Source organism: Gymnoscopelus microlampas, assembly GCF_963454915.1.
Source record: "Gymnoscopelus microlampas genome assembly, chromosome: 17".
Classification (NCBI taxonomy): domain Eukaryota; kingdom Metazoa; phylum Chordata; class Actinopteri; order Myctophiformes; family Myctophidae; genus Gymnoscopelus; species Gymnoscopelus microlampas.
Genome location: NC_139954.1, coordinates 35,911,091 through 35,930,040, shown reverse-complemented (window position 1 = coordinate 35,930,040; position 18,950 = coordinate 35,911,091). Strand labels below are relative to the sequence as shown.

Below are 18,950 nucleotides of genomic sequence, written 5' to 3'. Positions count from 1 at the left end.
AGGGAGAGAGAGAGAGAGAGAGAGAGAGAGAGAGAGAGAGAGAGAGAGAGAGAGAGAGAGAGAGACACACACACAGAGAGAGGGAGGGAGGGAGAGAGAGGGGGGGGGATGGGGGGGAGCATTCTGACAGTCTCCCACTGACCACGTGACTTTCCACCAAGTGATGGAGTGCTAATCAATTCCGTTCCTTGTGTTTACACGCTGTTCAACCCGATTATACACGCCTGGTATCAGATTTATTCATTTACAGGCTCTATTAATTATTAATTATCGCAATTATGGCCATCAGACTAACGTGAACGAGGCCATTGCACGATTTTATAGCACAAGAAAGAAACCAAGGTTAAGGCACCCAGTTTTTACATAAACAACATGGTGGGAAAACAATAGCGTGAACAACACAATAGTAAAGCTGTAGGTGGGGTAACCGGAAGACTCGCCCCAAAACACGCTCGCCCCCATTCTTTTCCGCGAACCGCTCGGCCCCAGTAGCCTGGTAAACCCTCCCTCCGGATTTCCGGAGGGAGGGTTTACCAGGCTACGGCCCCAGAGGTTCTTGTATTCTTGTATTTGTTTTACTGAGGATAAGGTTAGAAAGGTTAGGTTTAGGCATAGTTTACTGAGGCTACGTTCGGAATAAGGTTAGGTTTAGGCATAGTTTTACTGAAGTTACTTTTAGGAATAGGCAGCATAGTTTACTGAGGTTACGTTTAGGAACACCTGGTGTTGCCATAGACTGTATAAATGAGGGTGTTGCCGGATTTGCCCCTGGGGGACTGTGTTTTGGGGCGAACGTTGGTATTCGTAGGTGGTAGTGCGCTACATTGTTGCAGACTGTCTGAGTGACTGTCCATTTGGCTTGACCGTTAACAAAAGCCATTGGCTACATACTAAAAACTATTTCCAAACTGAGGAAAATGGGATAATTATCCCATTATTGACCTAATGTAACGAACTGTACATTGTCTATAGGCGTATATGCATGCAAATTGGTTATGTCGTTCTCTTTACTCAATAGAAGCTGCTCCACAGCAGTGTTGCCAGATTTTGTGAGAGAAAGAAGCAACTAGTCTAGGAAAACAAGCCAAAAGAACCGACTACTATAGGCCACATTAACACTTTTAAACCTATATACTGTACATGGGCTATTTGAAAATAGCCGATCTACAAGCTCTACTATTATTTTGTTTTTTATCTTGAAATAAAATGTGGAATAACAACACGAATCTGGCACAAAACTAGGTTGGGGAGGTTAGGGGACATATTCAATTTGGGGGTCCATCATCATGAAAACATTTGAGAACCACGTGGTTTAAATATGAATTAGCCCAAACAAGCCCAAGCAACTACACTTTAGAAACAAGCCCCAAAAAAAAACAGCAACCCGCAACTACCAATATTTACAAGCGACTTTACTGGGGGGGGGGGGGGGGGGAATCCCAAAGTCGCTTATAATAATAAGAAGACATGGCAACACTGCTCCACACAGACTGTTCCCACCACCACCTTTGTCTTTTGGGGCGAACAAAGAAAAGTCATGTGGTTTTTGTCACTCACCTCCCCAACAACACAGCCTTTACTCCCAATCCAATAAACGATCCCCTCCGTGCGTCCTCATCATCACTGTGCAGAAGAACAACGCGTTCGGTCCAAAAGCCCCTCGCTGGACCACCACGGTCCTCCTACATGTGAACAACTCCTCCAGAGCCACCAACAATACGCTCAACTCCTCTCCTCTCCCCTCCACACTCCTCTCTTTCTCCCTGTGTGTGTGTGTGTGTGTGTGTGTGTGTGTGTGTGTGTGTGTGTGTGTGTGTGTGTGTGTGTGTGTGTGTGTGTGGTTCCGTTATAACCTTCAATATTAACACAATGTGGGCCAATGGGAAATACAGCCTGAGCGTCTGTTAGTCCATGTTTACATCACTCGCTCGCCCTGGTCCCTATACATAATATCCATCGTCGCTGTGCTCCTTTGTGCTCTCTCTCTCTCTCTCTCTCTCTCTCTCTCTCTCTCTCTCTCTCTCTCTCTCTCTCTCTCTCTCTCTCTCTCTCTCTGTGTAATGGGTTAAACCATTACCACACTAAGACGGGGTGTAGTGAGTGAGCGGGGGAAGAAGAGAGCCCCTCACCGTCACGTGACATATGGGAAAGAATGGGCTTGGTGACTCGTGGCCAAATGTTGTCATTGTCGTGGCTACAGAGAGAGGCCAGGGACATGGGCGGGGAGGAGGAGAAGAATACAAATGAGGGTCTATATATGGATGCCTGCTATAAGGGAGTGCTGAAATGCACGAGATTCTGAAAAGAAAACCCATCAACCCCTTTAACTGGATCTGATGTTTTCCTAGTTCAACATCATGTATCCTACAATTGTTTCTTCACTTAGGCCTAATACTTCAGTCAACTCCATTTAGCTTTGTAAATGTATATATCTATTTTACAAACAAACACATTGAACCAAATACGGCTCCATTTGGTTCCATTTGCTACTCTCAAAGTTAAATTAGGTGGGAACAAGCAGGGTTTTACGGTGTAAAAAAATGTAAAAGAAAAGAACAATAAGAACGAATACAATGGCCGTCCATCTGTTCTGTGCCCCGCTGTCCTTTTCAGCACTAACAACACCGAGTTCATCTTGACGGATCAGTACCTTGGAGAGCGACCAACATCACTTCTCTAGTCTAGGGCTAGGCTACTAGCTCCCCCGTGGCCCCGTGAGTCAAGGTTTAAATCAGTGGTGGTAAAAGTACTCAAATATTTTCTTAAGTAAAAGTATCAATACTGCAATGTAAGAAGTAAAAGTCCGGTAATCGAAATGTATTGAGTAAAAGTACAAAAGTAATGTCATCAAAATATACTTAAAGTACCAAAAGTAAAAGTATACTCATCATGCAGAATGTCCCATTTCACAAGTTTTCAAATGGCCAAAATTGTATAAAAATCTTTTGAAAATAGCAGATCTACAAGCTCACAATCCCTGCATTGTGAGCTTGAGAAAATAAGAACAGCAATACAATAGGCCTACCTCAGGAAAGCCAACTAGAAGAATTATTGAAAGAAAATACTTTTTATTAAGCTAGGGTTGTGATTTCATTGATCTTTGCACAGGAAGATTGAACTTTAAACTTTAAACCTATCTATCTATGCAAGCGAGTTCTACTCGCCAGAACAGCCCCCCCTTTCTGTAGATTGACTGTATGCCTAGGCTACTCTTGGTGAGAAGCGCCACCTACTGGTGTATGCATGGGAATCAGTAAACACCTTCTGGATGAGTGCAAACAGTGCAAACAGTGATGGGAATAATAATAATAATAAAAAATAAAACACGTTATAGCCTATAGTAAATGATCCAGGATGGTGTACTTCTATGCAGGGCCAGTAAAATAATTTGCATGTTCTTTTAGAACCAAATCAATTAATATTTAAATTCAAAGCGCATCTGGGCCATCTGGACCAACACCGTCGATAAGTCAATTGTCAACAGAACCCCCCCCCCCCCCCCCCCCGCCCACACACACACACACACACACACGCACACGCACACGCACGCACGCACGCACGACACACACACACACACACACACACACACACACGCACACGCACACGCACACGCACACGCACACGCGCACACACACACACACACACACACACACACACACACACACACACACACACACACACACACACATGCGCGCGTGTGTTATAAGTTGACCGTTATAGTGTAACAAACGATGGGAACTAATTAACAATTGCCTTGCAAGTAAAACTTGTTTAGAATTGTAAATCATCATCGTCTTTCTGGTCTGCAGCTTGTTGTATCATGCAGCTGATCCCTCTAAATGCACTGTTCATGTGAATCAATCATCACATGCAGCAGCATTCGTGAGGACGCCTGTACCTTTAAGAGCATCTCTGACAGCGCATCCCCCTCTATGACACAGACCGTATTTTATTATAGGGGAACATATAGCGTTGCACTCAGACGTCTTTTTCTTTTAGGCTCCACAAATCCGAAAATAAATTCTCACTATTACGTTTTTCCTGGACATTAATGCATTTCTCTAATACATCATCGTCGTAGCGCATAGCGGTCCCAGACGATCGTTATTATTTTTCATCCCATTCGCATCTGAACAGGGCTGATCGACGCTACAAGATGGCTGAGCTGAATTTGGGGAAGGGGCTGACTGCGGGGAAAGTGGCCAGCAATGTGCAGAAGAAACTGACCAGGGCCCAGGAGAAGGTAAGATGCGTTCAAAGACAGCACAATCTATTATGTGTATGAATGATGATGGTACGTATACGTCGCTTTCTAATCCCATTGCATCTGTATCGCATCCCCTAGAAAGCGAGCCATAGTGTCGCATCACGGCATCATTAAGGTGCTTTTTCCCTGGACAGCATCCAGGCTGTTCGAAATATACCACGTTTGTCAAAGTCATTCAACCAACGGCAAGGACAGTAGCTATATTTCAGAGAATTAACCTGCAGGCCTACTCTCACTTATTTGAGTGATGTGATATCAGTAGCTGTTGCATGATCTCAATTGGCCTGCATCACTCTCTCTTATCGACTGTAGGCATTTTAGGGGTCAAAATTCATAGTGGTTTAATTCAGTTAAACATATACAGCGAATTAATGTAGGGTACTGTGTGTATTTATACTGAAGGCCTATGGTTATGCCTTCCTGCACCTGCAGAGGGGATGGCCACCGTATCGTGCCCCATGTGGCAGACAGGGGGCGCTCCTTACCTCTCTGCAAGATGATTTACTGTAGTTCTAAAGGGCCATTCCCACTGAGCACTAAAACTATAACTATAACTATACAAATATAGTTTTAAAATTTGTTCTAAGCAAAGTGGATGACAGAGTTCTCCATTTTACATTCTCAAGAGTTAAAGATCTATAAGGGTCCATTTGGTTACCAAACCTCCATCATTTAGCTGGGGACCACCTGGAATCCCTTCAAGGACCACTGGTGGTCCCCGGACCACTGGTTGAGAACCACTGGGCTAAGCCATGGGGAGAGAGAGAGAGAGAGAGAGAGAGAGAGAGAGAGAGTCACAGATCGGATGTGAACAAATGTTGACATTGGCAGTGCTGTTAATAGTGTTGCTGATGGTGTTGTTTTCTTAACAGGTGCTTCAGAAGCTTGGCAAAGCAGATGAGACCAAAGATATTGCCTTTGAGGAGGGAGTTATCAATTTCAACAAACAATATGTAAGTACGCTGTAAGGAGTGGACTAAATGGCAGTACACAATATGTTGTCATAACATTAGCTGCAATTACATTTCAAGATTCAAGATTGAAGTTCCTCAACATTGTAGCAGCAAAAAAAATAGCAAAATAGCAAAGACATAATAAAGAATTGCATTATTAGCAAAGACAAGCCGTCAGAACACCTAATGGCTGATTAGCTAGTTGGCTAGCAAGTAGGATTCATTCACAGAAATCCAGACTGGAAAATAATATCAGGCTAATTACAAAGTAGCAGCATGTCGGTCCCATGAAAATCTATTTTCAATTCTAAGCAGCATGTCCTGTTTTACTTCCAGACTGAAGGCAGCAAACTACAGAGGGACCTGAGAGCTTATTTGGAGGCAGTGAAAGGTGACACACAAAATGTTACCATGCACACAGCATCACAAAACAATCAAATATAATCAAACATAGTGGCATTCAATTTTGCTTGTGTGTGTGTGTGTGTGTGTGTGTGTGTGTGTGTGTGTGTGTGTGTGTGTACATGTACATGTACGTGTTACCTGTGCCTGTGCCTGTGCCTGTGCGTGCGTGTGCGCGCGCGTGTGTGTGTGTGTGTGCTTGTATTACTATACTTGCGAGGACCAAGTATAGTAGAATTTGAAGAAATATACATTGTGAGGACCGTTTTCCTGGTCCTCACAATGCAAATGTTTGTTTTATAGTAAAATAATTGGAATTAAGAGTTAAACATGATTTATACTTAGTTGCGTGCCAGTGTCATGCACCGAAAAACAGCCGATCTACAAGTGTGTGTGTGTGTGTGTGTGTGTGTGTGTGTGTGTGTGTGTGTGTGTGCATGTATGCGTGCGTGTGTGTGTGTGTATTTGTGTGTGTGTCCTCAGCCAGCGCGACGCGTTGTGGGCTTGTAGATCTGCTGTTTTTCGGCTTTAGGCTTACGGTTAAAATGGCAATTATTATTTTGAAATGGCATTCATAACATGGCTGTCCTAAAGTGTTGATGTCCTCACAAGTATAGTAATACAAACATGTGTGTGTGTGTGTGTGTGTGTGTGTGTGTGTGTGTGTGTGTGTGTGTGTGTGTGTGTGTGTGTGTGTGTGTGTGTGTGTGTGTGTGTGTGTGTGTGTGTGTGTGTGTGTGTGTGTGCGTGTATGCGTGCGTGTGTGTGTGTGTATTTGTGTGTGTGTCCTCAGCCATGCACGAGTCCTCCAAGAACGTACAATCATGCCTGGCTGATATGTACGAACCAGAATGGGAGGGCAGGGATGAGGTGGAATCCGTGGTAGAGGTCAGAACTCCTTTCATTAGTGTGTTTGTGTGTATGAGATCTGCAGAGGGCAGACCCCCTTTTATTGCATCAGTACATTAGTATATTGGTTTTTGTGTGTGTGTGTGTGTGTGTGTGTGTGTGTGTGCGTGTGTGCGTGTGTGCGCGTGTGTGTGTGTGTGTGTGTTTGCGTGCTTGCGTGCGTGCGTGCGTGCGTGTGTGTGTGTGTGTGTGTGTGTGTGTGTGTGTGTGCGTGCGTGCGTGCCCACCCACGGGCGTGCGTGGGTGCGTGTGTGTGTGCGTGCGTGCTTGCGTGCGTTTGAGACAGAGAGAGAGAGTAATACAGAGAGAGCTTTTTTTTATGTGCATATCCACATGCATGCAGTCATGAAATTGTTTGTGTATGTTTCATGTCTGTAACGTTATTAATTAACTTTGTTCTTAAAAGAGAGCATTAAGGTCTAGAAACAAGTGATTGGGAGTTACATGAGTTAATGAGATCTCACAACGAACTTAAACTCGATGTGAAATGGAGACATTTAAGTTAATCCATAACCACACCAAATGAACACGTACTGTATATCTACACCTCTACGGTATGATATATCTAAGAAATGCTAAGTATGTTTTTTATATAGCATGTTGTTTAGACATAATGCTATGTTTGTTGTTTACCTGGTATCCTAGTTACTTTGTAACGCTTAATTGTTTTCTTTGCACTCTACGTACATCACCATTTACCCTATCATTTGTTAAGTAGGGTTCAGGCCACTTACTCTGATCTTGAACTGTGTAAGTCACTGTGGAATTGATAAGAGTATCTGCTAAATGCGTACATTGTAATTGTTATATCTCCATTTAATTGTTAGATGTCCCTCCTGTCCCTCCACAAACCAGTGGTGGAAAAAGTACGCACATTTTGTACTTAAGTAAAAGTAGCAATACCACAATGTAGAAATACTCTGTTACAAGTAAAAGTTCCAGTGTTAAACATGTACTTGTGTGTAAATGTAGTGAAGTAAAAAATACAATATTTGCCTCTGAGATGTAGAAATACTACAGTAAAGTAAAAAGAAATACCTCAACATTGTACAATGTTGAGTACAGTACTTGAGTACATGTACTTAGTTACTTTCCACCACTGACAACGAATGAGTGGCTGCTTACTTCCGTCAAGCTCCTGTAAATCTCCAAGAGATGATTAGGGGCTATATAAAATGTTCACTCTGGCCTTGTTTGTTTTGCAATATTAATTTCTACTTCACTAATGTGTTTTACAACCTGAAAGGGATCTTGGATGGATTGGTTCTGCCTGGCAAGAGAACAGCAACAACTGCAAACCCCACACATCTTAGCCGTTTCACTTTAATATATGATGATTACAGTAACACAACAAAACCCGGAGTCTTAATTTTACCCTGAAAGTGTCAAAACAAATGCACCCGTTAAATTAACACTCAATATTTGACTGTGTAACATAGCATTGTACGTGTAGCAACATCATTTTCATTGTATATTGACATTTTATTGAGACATCATTAACCCATTATGTGATGTGTGTGTATATTAACGTGAATTCTGCAGGACTGTGATGTGCTTTGGACTGACTACCACCAGAAACTAGTAGACCATGCTCTCATCTCCATGGACACCTACCTGGGACAGTTTCCTGATATCAAGGTATGCTAGATATCCTGCATTGCAGTAAATTAGTGTAACGTGGCAGTCCAAAACTCTGCTCATAATGCTACTCCACCTACAGTATGAACGTAGCTCATGATGTCACCATAACTGAGTGATGTTGACTGATGAAGTTACATGATTGGCTGTCAATCGCAGAGCAATCATCCCTCCAGGCAATGGGATGTAGTCTATCCGTATTACCATCCTTTTCTTATCATTTGACTCCGGGTTGGTGCTACACAGCTATGGTTATGAAGTACATACTGTATCAACGACTCTTTTGGTTCCAGTCAGTCTCCTCTTCTCTAAGGCCTTTAACATTCCCTGAGGAACATAGGCCATTGATGCAACTCCTCCATCCTCTCCGGTCTTGTGCCAAACTGGCACGACAAAACCTCTCTACGGGGATAAGAGGAAAACCTGAAGTTATACCCATCAATTATTGCCGCTTACTGTATGTGTTGTTTCAAATTAAAAGCCTTCCAGCATTTCATCAACCTTTGTGAGGGTTCTTATCATTGGGAGATGCTTCAACTATTCGTTAAAACGGTTCAAATGACAGTTCTGTATTAAAGCCTCAGAGAAGAACCAGGATCATTTTTGAAACACTGGCACTGAGTTTTATGAAAGAATCCTTTTAAGTGCTATGACATTAACAGAGTCACTAATCCCCGTCTATTCATTCTGTTGCTCAGGCTCGTATTGCAAAGAGAGACAGGAAGCTGGTTGATTTTGACAGTGCCAGACACAACTATTCCATCACACACAAGACAAAGAAGAATTCCGGGGGCATCAAAATTACCAAGGTAATTGAACAACGCTATGTTTTGTTACTGATATCATATTAACCCCATGTGCATTGATTACATACATTTTGTCTTTTAAATATTGACCTACTATAATAAAAGATTTACATATTGGCTAATCTTCCAAAAGGAACCATTCAGGTCCATACCAAAAAATAAGGTTCTGTGTTCTTTATTCCCTATTAGCACAGGCTAACGGAGGCATGAAGCTGTGCACTACTCTCATCAAAAATCAACAGGAACTCCCTTGAAATCTCTAATCTATGTCAGCCCCTAAACTATTACCGCACACCTCCCTCCAGTAAAACCAAAGGGAACTAATGAATGTCATATAACTCACTTTCGGTCTCTCCACCTCTGCACCTCTCTGCAGCCCTCCACTCTGTTCGAGAGGGCCACTCCAGGCTGGGCCCAGGGCATCCTTTCTGCTCATAATAACGCCCAGACCAGCCTGTCCAGGGGTCAGGTACACACTCAACACACTCAACACTCAACACTCTCTACACACTGTAAATCCTGAGTGTACCACTTAAGCCCTATATTCTTTGTCATATGACAAATTGTGAAAATTGTGAAAATTGTGAAAATTGTGTGCGTGCGTGTCTCCAGGCAGAGGAAGAGTTGGACAGAGCCCAGAAGGTATTTGAGGAGATTAACATTGACCTCCAGGAGGAGCTACCTTCGCTATGGAACAGGTATGTGTGTGTGTGTGTGTGCGTGCGTGCGTGCGTCCGTGCGTGTGTGTGTGTGTGAGCCTCAACAGAAACTGCATCCAACTGTGGGTGGATTTCGGTGGATAGGTGGACTCACGGATGGGTGGATAGATGGATGGGTTTTATGGTTAAGAAAGTAAGTAAGTAAGTAGGTTGATTTGGCTTATTGTTGGTATCAGACAAGCTGGTATCAGCCAAGCAAGATTTCAAACTAAATTGTGCTCTCAAACACATTTATAATGGCTTGTGGCGAGCATGGCTGGTTTGCCGGTTAGCCTAAACATCGCATTTTGCGTTTATATGTATATATATCAGAGAGAACATTATTCCTTGTCCTTATTCAAAAGTATAATTGCTTGGTATTTGCTCTTTCTGACTTGCCCTTAAGGCTACGGTATTTGTTTCCCATTTCGACGGGACCGCAACGCCATAAACCGAATGGAAGCTCACTTCCGCTGCTCTTGGCTGTCCGCACCATCCTCTAGATTCCTCTCCTCACAGCGATTGAGAGCAGAGCAGCTCCCATACCAGGTGGTGAAACTTCCAGTTTAGTTTTCAAGTAGTACTTCTACAGTACAGAATATCCTCGGCTCCATGGCAAATTTCTTTAGCTTCCTGAGGTGATAAAGGCGTTGTTGGGCCATCTTCACAACATACTCAGTGTGCGCATTCCATCTGAGATCATCAGAGAGGTGAACTCCATTATGTAGCATAATCCTGCTAGAAGTTTTGAAATGGTGCAGTGCAGTGCAAACCGCGTTGAGTGTGCATAGAGCAGTTACAAGGAGATTGACCAGGGACCGGGATCCCAGTACTTACCACATGTCTTAGCCAAGTCTTAGACTTGCTACTCATACGTGTGCTTACGATGCCCAGGATCAAACCCAGAGCCTTCTCTTCAAAGGAGAATGATCTACCGACTGAGTTAGCTGGGCATGCTTAGGATTATATCCTCAAAATCTGTTAAATCAGTTTATACAATGCATGATACAGTTTATCTGTTTCATGTCATAATGACATTGGAATGTACTGTATGTGATATATCTCTTTCTCTCTCTCTCTCTCTCTCTCTCTCTCTCTCTCTCTCTCTCTCTCTCTCTCTCTCTCTCTCTCTCTCCAGTCGTGTTGGATTCTACGTCAGCACCTTCCGAAGTTTGTCTGGTTTTGAAGAGAATTTCCACAAGGAGATGAGCCGGGTGAGACTCATAACCCCAAAACCTCTGATGGATTTTGTATTTGTATTTTTCAAGGCTTGTCAGTCACTCGTTTCCACTGTTGCAGGTACAGACCACTAAAATTCCACATTTCACTCCCTTTTCTGTGTCTATAACGCTTTGCACTCGCCCCCCGCCTACAGTTGGATCAGGATCTGAACGATGTCCTGGTAAACCTGGAGAAAACCGACACCACCAGGTCAGTAAGGACCAATTAAAGCCATGGAATTAACATCCATCATTGATATACTGTAACCTTGTTCCCAGGCTTTTCTCATCTCACAACAAAAAAGGCCTGGTACCGAGCTAAGGCAGAACGTGGCTGTAGGGCAGGACTTCTGTTGTATATGTAGCTGTCTTTATAGACTAATAATCACAACAAGGTTTCTTGCCCAAGAAATGTAAACTGATCTGTGTATTTTGTCAAAACACTTCAGAGTGCCCTGGTCATTACATTAACGGTTTACCCTACCACTGCTACAATTTATGAAGACTCTCTCTCTCTCTCTCTCTCTCTCTCTCTCTCTCTCTCTCTCTCTCTCTCTCTCTCTCTCTCTCTCTCTCTCTCTCTCTCTCTCTCGCTCCTTCAATTATTCAACCCTGAAAGGAACTGTTTAGATTTGAATTATTCTCTTGATAAACGTAAGAAACAAAACAAAGTAAAGAATAATCTGTAAATGGGTTTCCTGTATACAATATGCCTTCTATATAGATTGTGTAGGACAGGCTGCTGCAGTGGAATATAATAGATGAATCTACTGTGAAAGCTCACTGGATTATCCATCTGTTGATACTTGAATGTTAGTGGCATTGATGTCCCCTAACTGCTTTAGAATAGGACTGAACATTGGGATACTTAGTGACAGATAGAATCATGCACATCAAGATTAAACAAATGTAATTAACCACATCCTAGAATCCTAGTCTCGCATAGCCAGACCTTTCACAGCTCTGTACCCAAAATAGCAGATTGGAGATTTTCAGCCAATTAACAAATACTGAGATGCGTGAAATGACTTGAATTAACCTGAAACCACCCCATAACCCCTGCCCCACCCCTCCACACCCCCCCCTCCCCACCCCTTGCAGCAAGACAGGTAACCGCCGTGGCGCGTCGTCGTCAGGAGCAACCAGGAGGTAAACAGCAACAGCAGTGGTTACCACGGTGACAAAACTCTTGTCTGTCTGTCGGACTGCATCTGTCTGTCTATCCGGCCATCTGTCTGTCTGTCAGTCAGCCTGCGGTCTCGGGAGGGTTCGAGGCGGACCGGTGCTTGATTTCTTTTTCTGGTAGTCAGTGCACAACAAAACAGTATAGGCTCCACTGAGAGTCTGGCCCAGAGTGGTAGTATACAAATGTTTGGCAAACCTGTCTTTTTACCTAGGGTATCAGCCAGTGTATGCTAAACCCTTGTTGGTATCTAGAGCTCTGGGACTGCTGTGTCAGTGTCAGGTCATTGGCACTGCAGAACCCCGAGTGTTAATTCAAACCCTACGGGTCAATTCTTTAACACTCTCAAAGTTGAATTAGCACTCAGGATTTCACCGTGCGGTCACTTCTGAGATCTCATAGGTTTGCACAGATTGAGCCTGATTGCATGGGAGGGAGAGACTGGATAGAGGGAGGGAAGGAGAGACGGGAGGGTGACTTTTCTTGCATGACAGCGCCTGCATCGACCACCTCCCTCGTCTTGGAGTGTCACTCACATAGAGCATGCCCAGTAACTAATGACATACTGTAACAGCTTCCTACTGGAAGCCATCTTGCCTGGTTCCCTCTCTTAGTATTTGTTTCTCTCCCAGCATTGGTCCCCCTCATTACCTTCCTTCTAATCTGTTCTTATCTCACTCCTTCTTCTCCCACCTATCTTTTTCTCTTTCTGTCCATTTCTCTCTCTCTCTCTCTCTCTCTCTCTCTCTCTCTCTCTCTCTCTCTCTCTCTCTCTCTCTCTCTCTCTCTCTCTCTCTCTCTCTCTCCCTCTCTCTCTTTCTCTCTCTCTCTCTCTCTCTCTCTCTCTCTCTCTCTCTCTCTCTCTCTCTCACTCACTCACTCAGTGGCAGAGAGGAATCATCCAATCACAGTCTCAGGCCAGGAGGGCCACCACCCATCCCTAAGTCCCCGTCCAAGGTAGATGTACAGTACACACCCACCCAGACACGTGAAAAAACACACACGCACACACACACGCACGCACGCACGCACACGCACACGCGCACGCGCACGCACACACACACACACACACACACACACACACACACACACACACACACACACACACACACACACACACACACACACCACACACATATCAACTCTGGATACATGTGGGATGAAAAAATATGGCATTACATGATGGCAAAATATTTTACTTGAATGTACCAACCACTGATCCTCTCCTATTGTTTGTTTTAGCTGAAGCCAGGAGCGCCTCCTCCTCGTCCCAAGGCGACGCCCTCCAAGGAGATGAAAACGGAGAATATCATTAACCTGTTTGATGCTGCTGCTGCAGACACGCCAGATATCAGCATCACCTCCCCTACACAGGTCAGTGTAATGTCTAAAGCTGCTGGATCTCCCCTGACTTGTCCTGTTACAGGTCACAGTGTTCTTACCTTTCTCTGGCCTGCTGCAACTCCCGTTCTATTCTATTCTATTCTATTCTATTCTATTCTATTCTATTCTACTTCATTCTGCTATAGTCCATTTTAGTATTCTCAACTCCTCTTTACCAAACCCTTCTTCACTCTATTCTATTCTATTCTGCTTTACCCTTCCCTTCCTCATTCTATTCTATTCTATTCTATTCCATGTAGGGATGCAAATTATCGATTCATTCATTAGCCTTATTCAAAGCCTTATTATATTCAAAGCCCTTGAATATGATTAAGGATTACTTTGATTATGTAAGCTCATATTCGATATCACACACATACACATCATACCTGAAACTTTCACTAGCCACCCCCCCCCCCCCCCCCACCCAAAAAAAAAACAATTCAATTAATTGAAAATCAATACATTTAATCGAGTAAATTCTTAACGGCAGTTAATCAATTGTAGATTAATTGTTAACATCCCTAATTCCATTCTATTCCATTCTATCCTGCTGTACCTCATTCTTGTTTACTCCATTCTACTGTTCGCTTTATTCTATTCTATTCTATTCTATTCTATTCTATTCTTTTCCTATACTGCTTCTGTGCTGCCCTGTTAGCCACTGAGTCCTCATATCCGTTGTCGTTGTCAGTTTGACAGTCCTGCAGTGAGCAACCTGTTGGACATGGATCTGGACTCTCTGAAAACAGCAACAACAACAACAACAACAACAGTCCCCACGGCCTCTGCGGTCACGCAGGTGGAATACTCACAGCATGACCACATAGACTGTACAGACCTACTCTGTAAAAGCCAGGAGCTAAGCAAGTGGTGTCATTTTATATCCAGACACATTATGTGTTGTGTCTCAAAGCTTTTTTCAGTATATATTTAAATCAAATGATCTTAGTGCATGAACAGGTGAATATGCTGTGTGCAGAAACGTCACCTGTTCAGAGGAACACACGTTAGAAATAAGTTATATTTCTTGAAACTAACAGTCTCTGCCAATTGCTGGTCAAATGCTAAATACTATGATTTAAACTATCTTGAAACAAGCTAGACATAATCTGGATACATGATGAGGTCACTTGGTAAGCTTGCGCTTGTTTGAACTGGAGTAGCTGCTCTGCTTCAGTCCAGTTCACCGCCACCGGTGGATTGTGGCATGAACTGTAGACAATATACTTTGCTGTGCTCTCACTTCTCTTCCTGCATACCTGAGGAAAACGTTAGCTTCCCTGCTGCTAGCAGACACCGCTAAACCACACCCACGGCATAAGCCCCACAAGAAATGAATACCAGCGAGTCATGCTGATTGAAATATACTGCTTTCTTAATTAGGCATTTTTATGCCTTTGGCAGACAAAAATAATAAGGCCAGGCTCAAGGCCAGGCTTAAGTTTGAACATAATAGTGGATACATCGAATTAGTCCTACTGCCAGGTCACTATCCACTGTAACCTTTAGTCTTACTTTTTCACAAAAAACTCTGCCCCATGCCTCAATGGAAACATTGACTTTATCTTAATGTTATGCCCTTAGCTTTGTATGGTGAAAGTTCTTTGTTTCCAGACCACTCAGAATCAAAATCAATTTTATTGTCACTTCCATAATACACACTTGGCATACATGGAGAAAAATGTATCTCTGTAACTCATGTTGCTTGTCACATTAAAAACAACACATTAAAAAGAGGAAAAGGTATTAATAACATAAAAAGGAGAAAGCTGCAGTAAATAAAAGTACTAATGCATTCAAAGTGCAGTATAGGTACAGTAGGCCTACTATTCAAAAGTGCTATTCAGATCATGATGTTGGTTTTGGGGGCAGTGTACTGAAATGGTATTGATTCAAGATACGTTTAAAATGACTGTAGTAGTCTGCTGTATAGAGAAGACTTTAAGACCCAATACATTATCTGCTCTTAGGGCATTTCTGTGTGAAATTTGAATCACTTTGTATTTAAGCTCTACTTCACTTCTTTTATGAGTTGCTTGTTTGTACTCTTGTTATGCTGAAGACCTACTGCTATGGCCTTGTGGGTTTAGAGCATGGGATCTGCATTTGTAGTGTGTTAGTGGATGCAACAGGGCTAGACGAGAATGTTTAGGTGGGTCGGACACCTCAGTATACAGTATGGGCTTCCTTCTTACTCTGCTAACTCTATTCTCTGCAGCCTGCAAGCTGGGACTCGTGGGTAAGCATATAATCGATTTTCAGTGCCACTATCATCATCGACATTATACTCAACTTCTTTGCCTGTATATAATCCAGCATGTTGTCGTCGTCGTCATCCTCATCATAATCATCATAATCATCATCATCATCATCATCATCATCATCATCATCATCATCATCCATACTGACCATGCTACAGAGGCAGCCATTATAGAAGTCTCACTTGATGTACTTGCATACCCCTACGGCACCTGCAGAAAGAAGTACTTGAAAGAGTTGCATGTGTTCGGGACTCAGGAGGGACTTGTTCAATGGCTGCCACTCTGTTTTCCTATGAAATCTGTTTGTGGCTTCACCATGTCCTTGTGTCCGTTGCTTGCTGTGAAAACAGCTCTGTGCAGAAAGCAAGGGGTAGCTGTCTTGCAGCACAAACAGAACTTGGGAATGAGTTGTATCAGTGGCTCGAGTCAATTCAGTTTCACTTCAGAAATCCCTGTGCCGTATGCTGTACAGCTGTAGTAGCTGTAGAGTATAAATATGCAACTACCAATGGTACTAAAGGTTGGATAGATGACACCATTAACCACTTTCAACCTGGAACATTTACAGCTTGTAGATCGGCTGTTTTCTATGTTCGTTAACAAAGGATATAGGACTTAATTGGTTAATATTCATTCAAACACAAATTCATGGAAAAATTACATTGAGATTCCTTCCATGGTGGACTGATTTGGAGCTGAATTGACCTTGGAGATACTCAACCTCCTTTCCTCTGTCCTCCTCATCTCCCTGTATGTTCACATGTTCCACTGACAGGACATGTACGGTTTACATGCGACATACAGGGATTACCTGTGTGACAGTTTTTTTTTCAAAGTTAAGTGAAGTTGCTCACAAAAGCTGAAAATCTAGCATCTTTCTTCTGTGAGTTAGTGTCATTTGCATCATTTTTCATCCTTAAACAGAATTCTAGTCCCTACCAGTAGGGATAAAAATGTCGATGCAAATAGTAGCTACGATTCCTAAACCTCTTCGTGCACAGTAGCTCAACTGGGCAACTTCACTGAGTGTTTCTTTCAGGTTAACCATCAGACCATTATCTAACCCTTTTGTCCATCCCTTTGTCTGTAAGAGATATGTGTCTGAAATCGTTAAGTTGCTGCTGTAATGCTTGGGGAAAAAACAATGAGAGCAGAAAAGGACTGACACCTCTACTCTTACATGGCAACCTTCTCCATAACTGGGATAGTAAACCATGCCTGCCAAATACACAGAAGAGCCAGCATCTGTCTTCTGATTGGAGCAGCCTGCAATTTTTTTTCTTCCCGCCTTTCTTCGCCACCCCTACTTTTCTCCATTCGTCTTTTAATTTGGTTTGAAACCTCCCTTCTTGGCAATCATTTCTCCTTCCACATCAATATCCCTGAATCCCATGGTGATGACTTAATGCCATCTGCTGTGGATCTCTTCCTATTAACCCATATCATTTTAATGTCCAAATACCCTGCCCAATCCATTCTGTCCACTTTTAAAAACTGAATTCTATGACTTGGTGAGCCTTGAGCCTTGTTTGCCATTCTGACAACCTTTCCTGGTTTACCCTTGAATACCCCATTAATATTCCACCAGTTTCACAATTGCTTGCCCGTAAACATTGAGCTTTTGTTTAACCTTTGCCCACCATTCTGCCCATACACCTACAACATGATATTATAATACCCCTTTACCCATTAAAAAACTGACTTTTCCATTGACATTGCCCATATGTAACTCTTATCTGTGACACCCCAATGCCTTAAAATCTTATTGACTTTTGATATTTGAAACCCTTCCTCATACATGCAAACAAACCTTACAACTCATCTCCCCAACCCCTCGGCCATTTTGCCCCTCAGCCTGAGGACACTGGTGCCGAGGTGGTCGAGGAGCATGTCCAACCTCCCCCTCAGCGCCACTATGATCCCGTGGCGGCCGCCGCAGAAGGCTGGGGGGATGACGGCACAATGCCCGTCCGTTACGACCCAGTGGCCGCCGCCGCAGAAGGCTGGGGGGATGACGGAACCCAGCCGATTCGCCACGACCCCGTGGCCGCAGCCCAAGAGGGCTGGGGCGACGACGGGACCCAGCCGGTCAGAGAGGTGCCCTCCCCGGAGTACGAAGCACCTGCCGCTGAGGCTCAGAGCGAGGCCGCCGAGGAAGAGGCCGTCCAGGAAGAGGCCGTCCCGGAAGAAGAGGTCCAGGAAGAGGCCGTCGCGGAAGAAGAGGTCCAGGAAGAAGAGGTCCAACATGAAGCCGTCCAGGAAGAAGCCATCCAGGAAGAAGCCATTCCGGCTGCAGTCATTGAGGGTGATGAGGAGGGTCAGGTAACCAAGGAGAGGGGGAGAAAAAGAGATGCATCTGGACAAACAGAATGGATGCATCGGCTTTTGATGAGTGTGGTGGGGTGTGGGGGCGGGGTAGATGATATAAAGAAAGAGATGGAGACAAAAGGATATTGAGAGGCAGAGGTTTAGAATGCATTAAATGGATGGATGCATTGACCGGGGGGGGGGGGTTCTTTTTGATGTACAGTATGTATATACATTACTTACTTGTCCATAGCTACTCAGTTCAATCCGAACATTTTTGGATGAACAATGCCGCCACATGTACTGTCTGTTTACGGCGGGTTCCTCGCGTGACGGCATTGCCTGTTATGTTTTAACAAGCCTGGGCCTGACTGTCGGCACTATATTTCTTCTCAAATCCGGACCTTCAGTACTGTGTCTTTACTGTACTGTACGTTTTTCAGTTCAGTCAAGTGTCTATTCTGTCTGACTTTGCTCTGCTGCCTGTGTAAACTACAGCTTCTCTGTTTAGCCCGTCATACTATAGCTCTGTTGCATCTGTCTTTTCATCTACTGTAGCCTACCTATCTTTTTCTGTTTTTGTTCTGTCTGGTCCCTATGGAAGCCTGTTTCAACCACTGGGGGAAAAAAGAGCCTGAATTGTGTGTGTGTGTGTGTGTGTGTGTGTGTGTGTGTGTGTGTGTGTGTGTGTGTGTGTGTGTGTGTGTGTGTGTGTGTGTGTGTGTGTGTGTGTGTGTGTGTGTGTGTGTGTGTGTGTGTGCGTGTGCGTGCGTATGACTTTATATCTAAAAAATGTACGTTTATTTCTTGCAATTGCGATGATGTATGGTTTTACTTGCAAATAACTGTATCCCACTTTTGTGTGGGAACATTTTTAATTCAGAGTTAAGGTCCTTACGCACCGGGGCGATTTTTTCATG

General features: G+C 43.6%; 1 protein-coding gene across 1 annotated transcript in view; it reads left to right on the top strand.

The window, feature by feature from the left end:
* Positions 1 to 4,116: 4,116 nt before the first annotated feature.
* Positions 4,117 to 18,950, top strand: part of bin1a (bridging integrator 1a) — a gene marked incomplete at its 3' end in the record, with an annotated part of 16,438 nt that continues 1,604 nt past the window's right edge. Inside the window, exons 1-16 of the mRNA XM_084084249.1 lie at positions 4,117 to 4,243; positions 5,140 to 5,220; positions 5,557 to 5,611; positions 6,416 to 6,510; positions 8,074 to 8,169; positions 8,868 to 8,978; positions 9,352 to 9,444; positions 9,588 to 9,673; positions 10,812 to 10,887; positions 11,049 to 11,104; positions 11,995 to 12,042; positions 12,961 to 13,033; positions 13,319 to 13,450; positions 14,154 to 14,261; positions 15,681 to 15,701; positions 17,578 to 18,045. Of these exons, the coding sequence (XP_083940375.1) occupies positions 4,157 to 4,243; positions 5,140 to 5,220; positions 5,557 to 5,611; positions 6,416 to 6,510; positions 8,074 to 8,169; positions 8,868 to 8,978; positions 9,352 to 9,444; positions 9,588 to 9,673; positions 10,812 to 10,887; positions 11,049 to 11,104; positions 11,995 to 12,042; positions 12,961 to 13,033; positions 13,319 to 13,450; positions 14,154 to 14,261; positions 15,681 to 15,701; positions 17,578 to 18,045 (1,686 nt within the window). The 5' untranslated portion in view covers positions 4,117 to 4,156. The remainder of the gene's footprint in view (positions 4,244 to 5,139; positions 5,221 to 5,556; positions 5,612 to 6,415; positions 6,511 to 8,073; positions 8,170 to 8,867; positions 8,979 to 9,351; positions 9,445 to 9,587; positions 9,674 to 10,811; positions 10,888 to 11,048; positions 11,105 to 11,994; positions 12,043 to 12,960; positions 13,034 to 13,318; positions 13,451 to 14,153; positions 14,262 to 15,680; positions 15,702 to 17,577; positions 18,046 to 18,950) is intronic.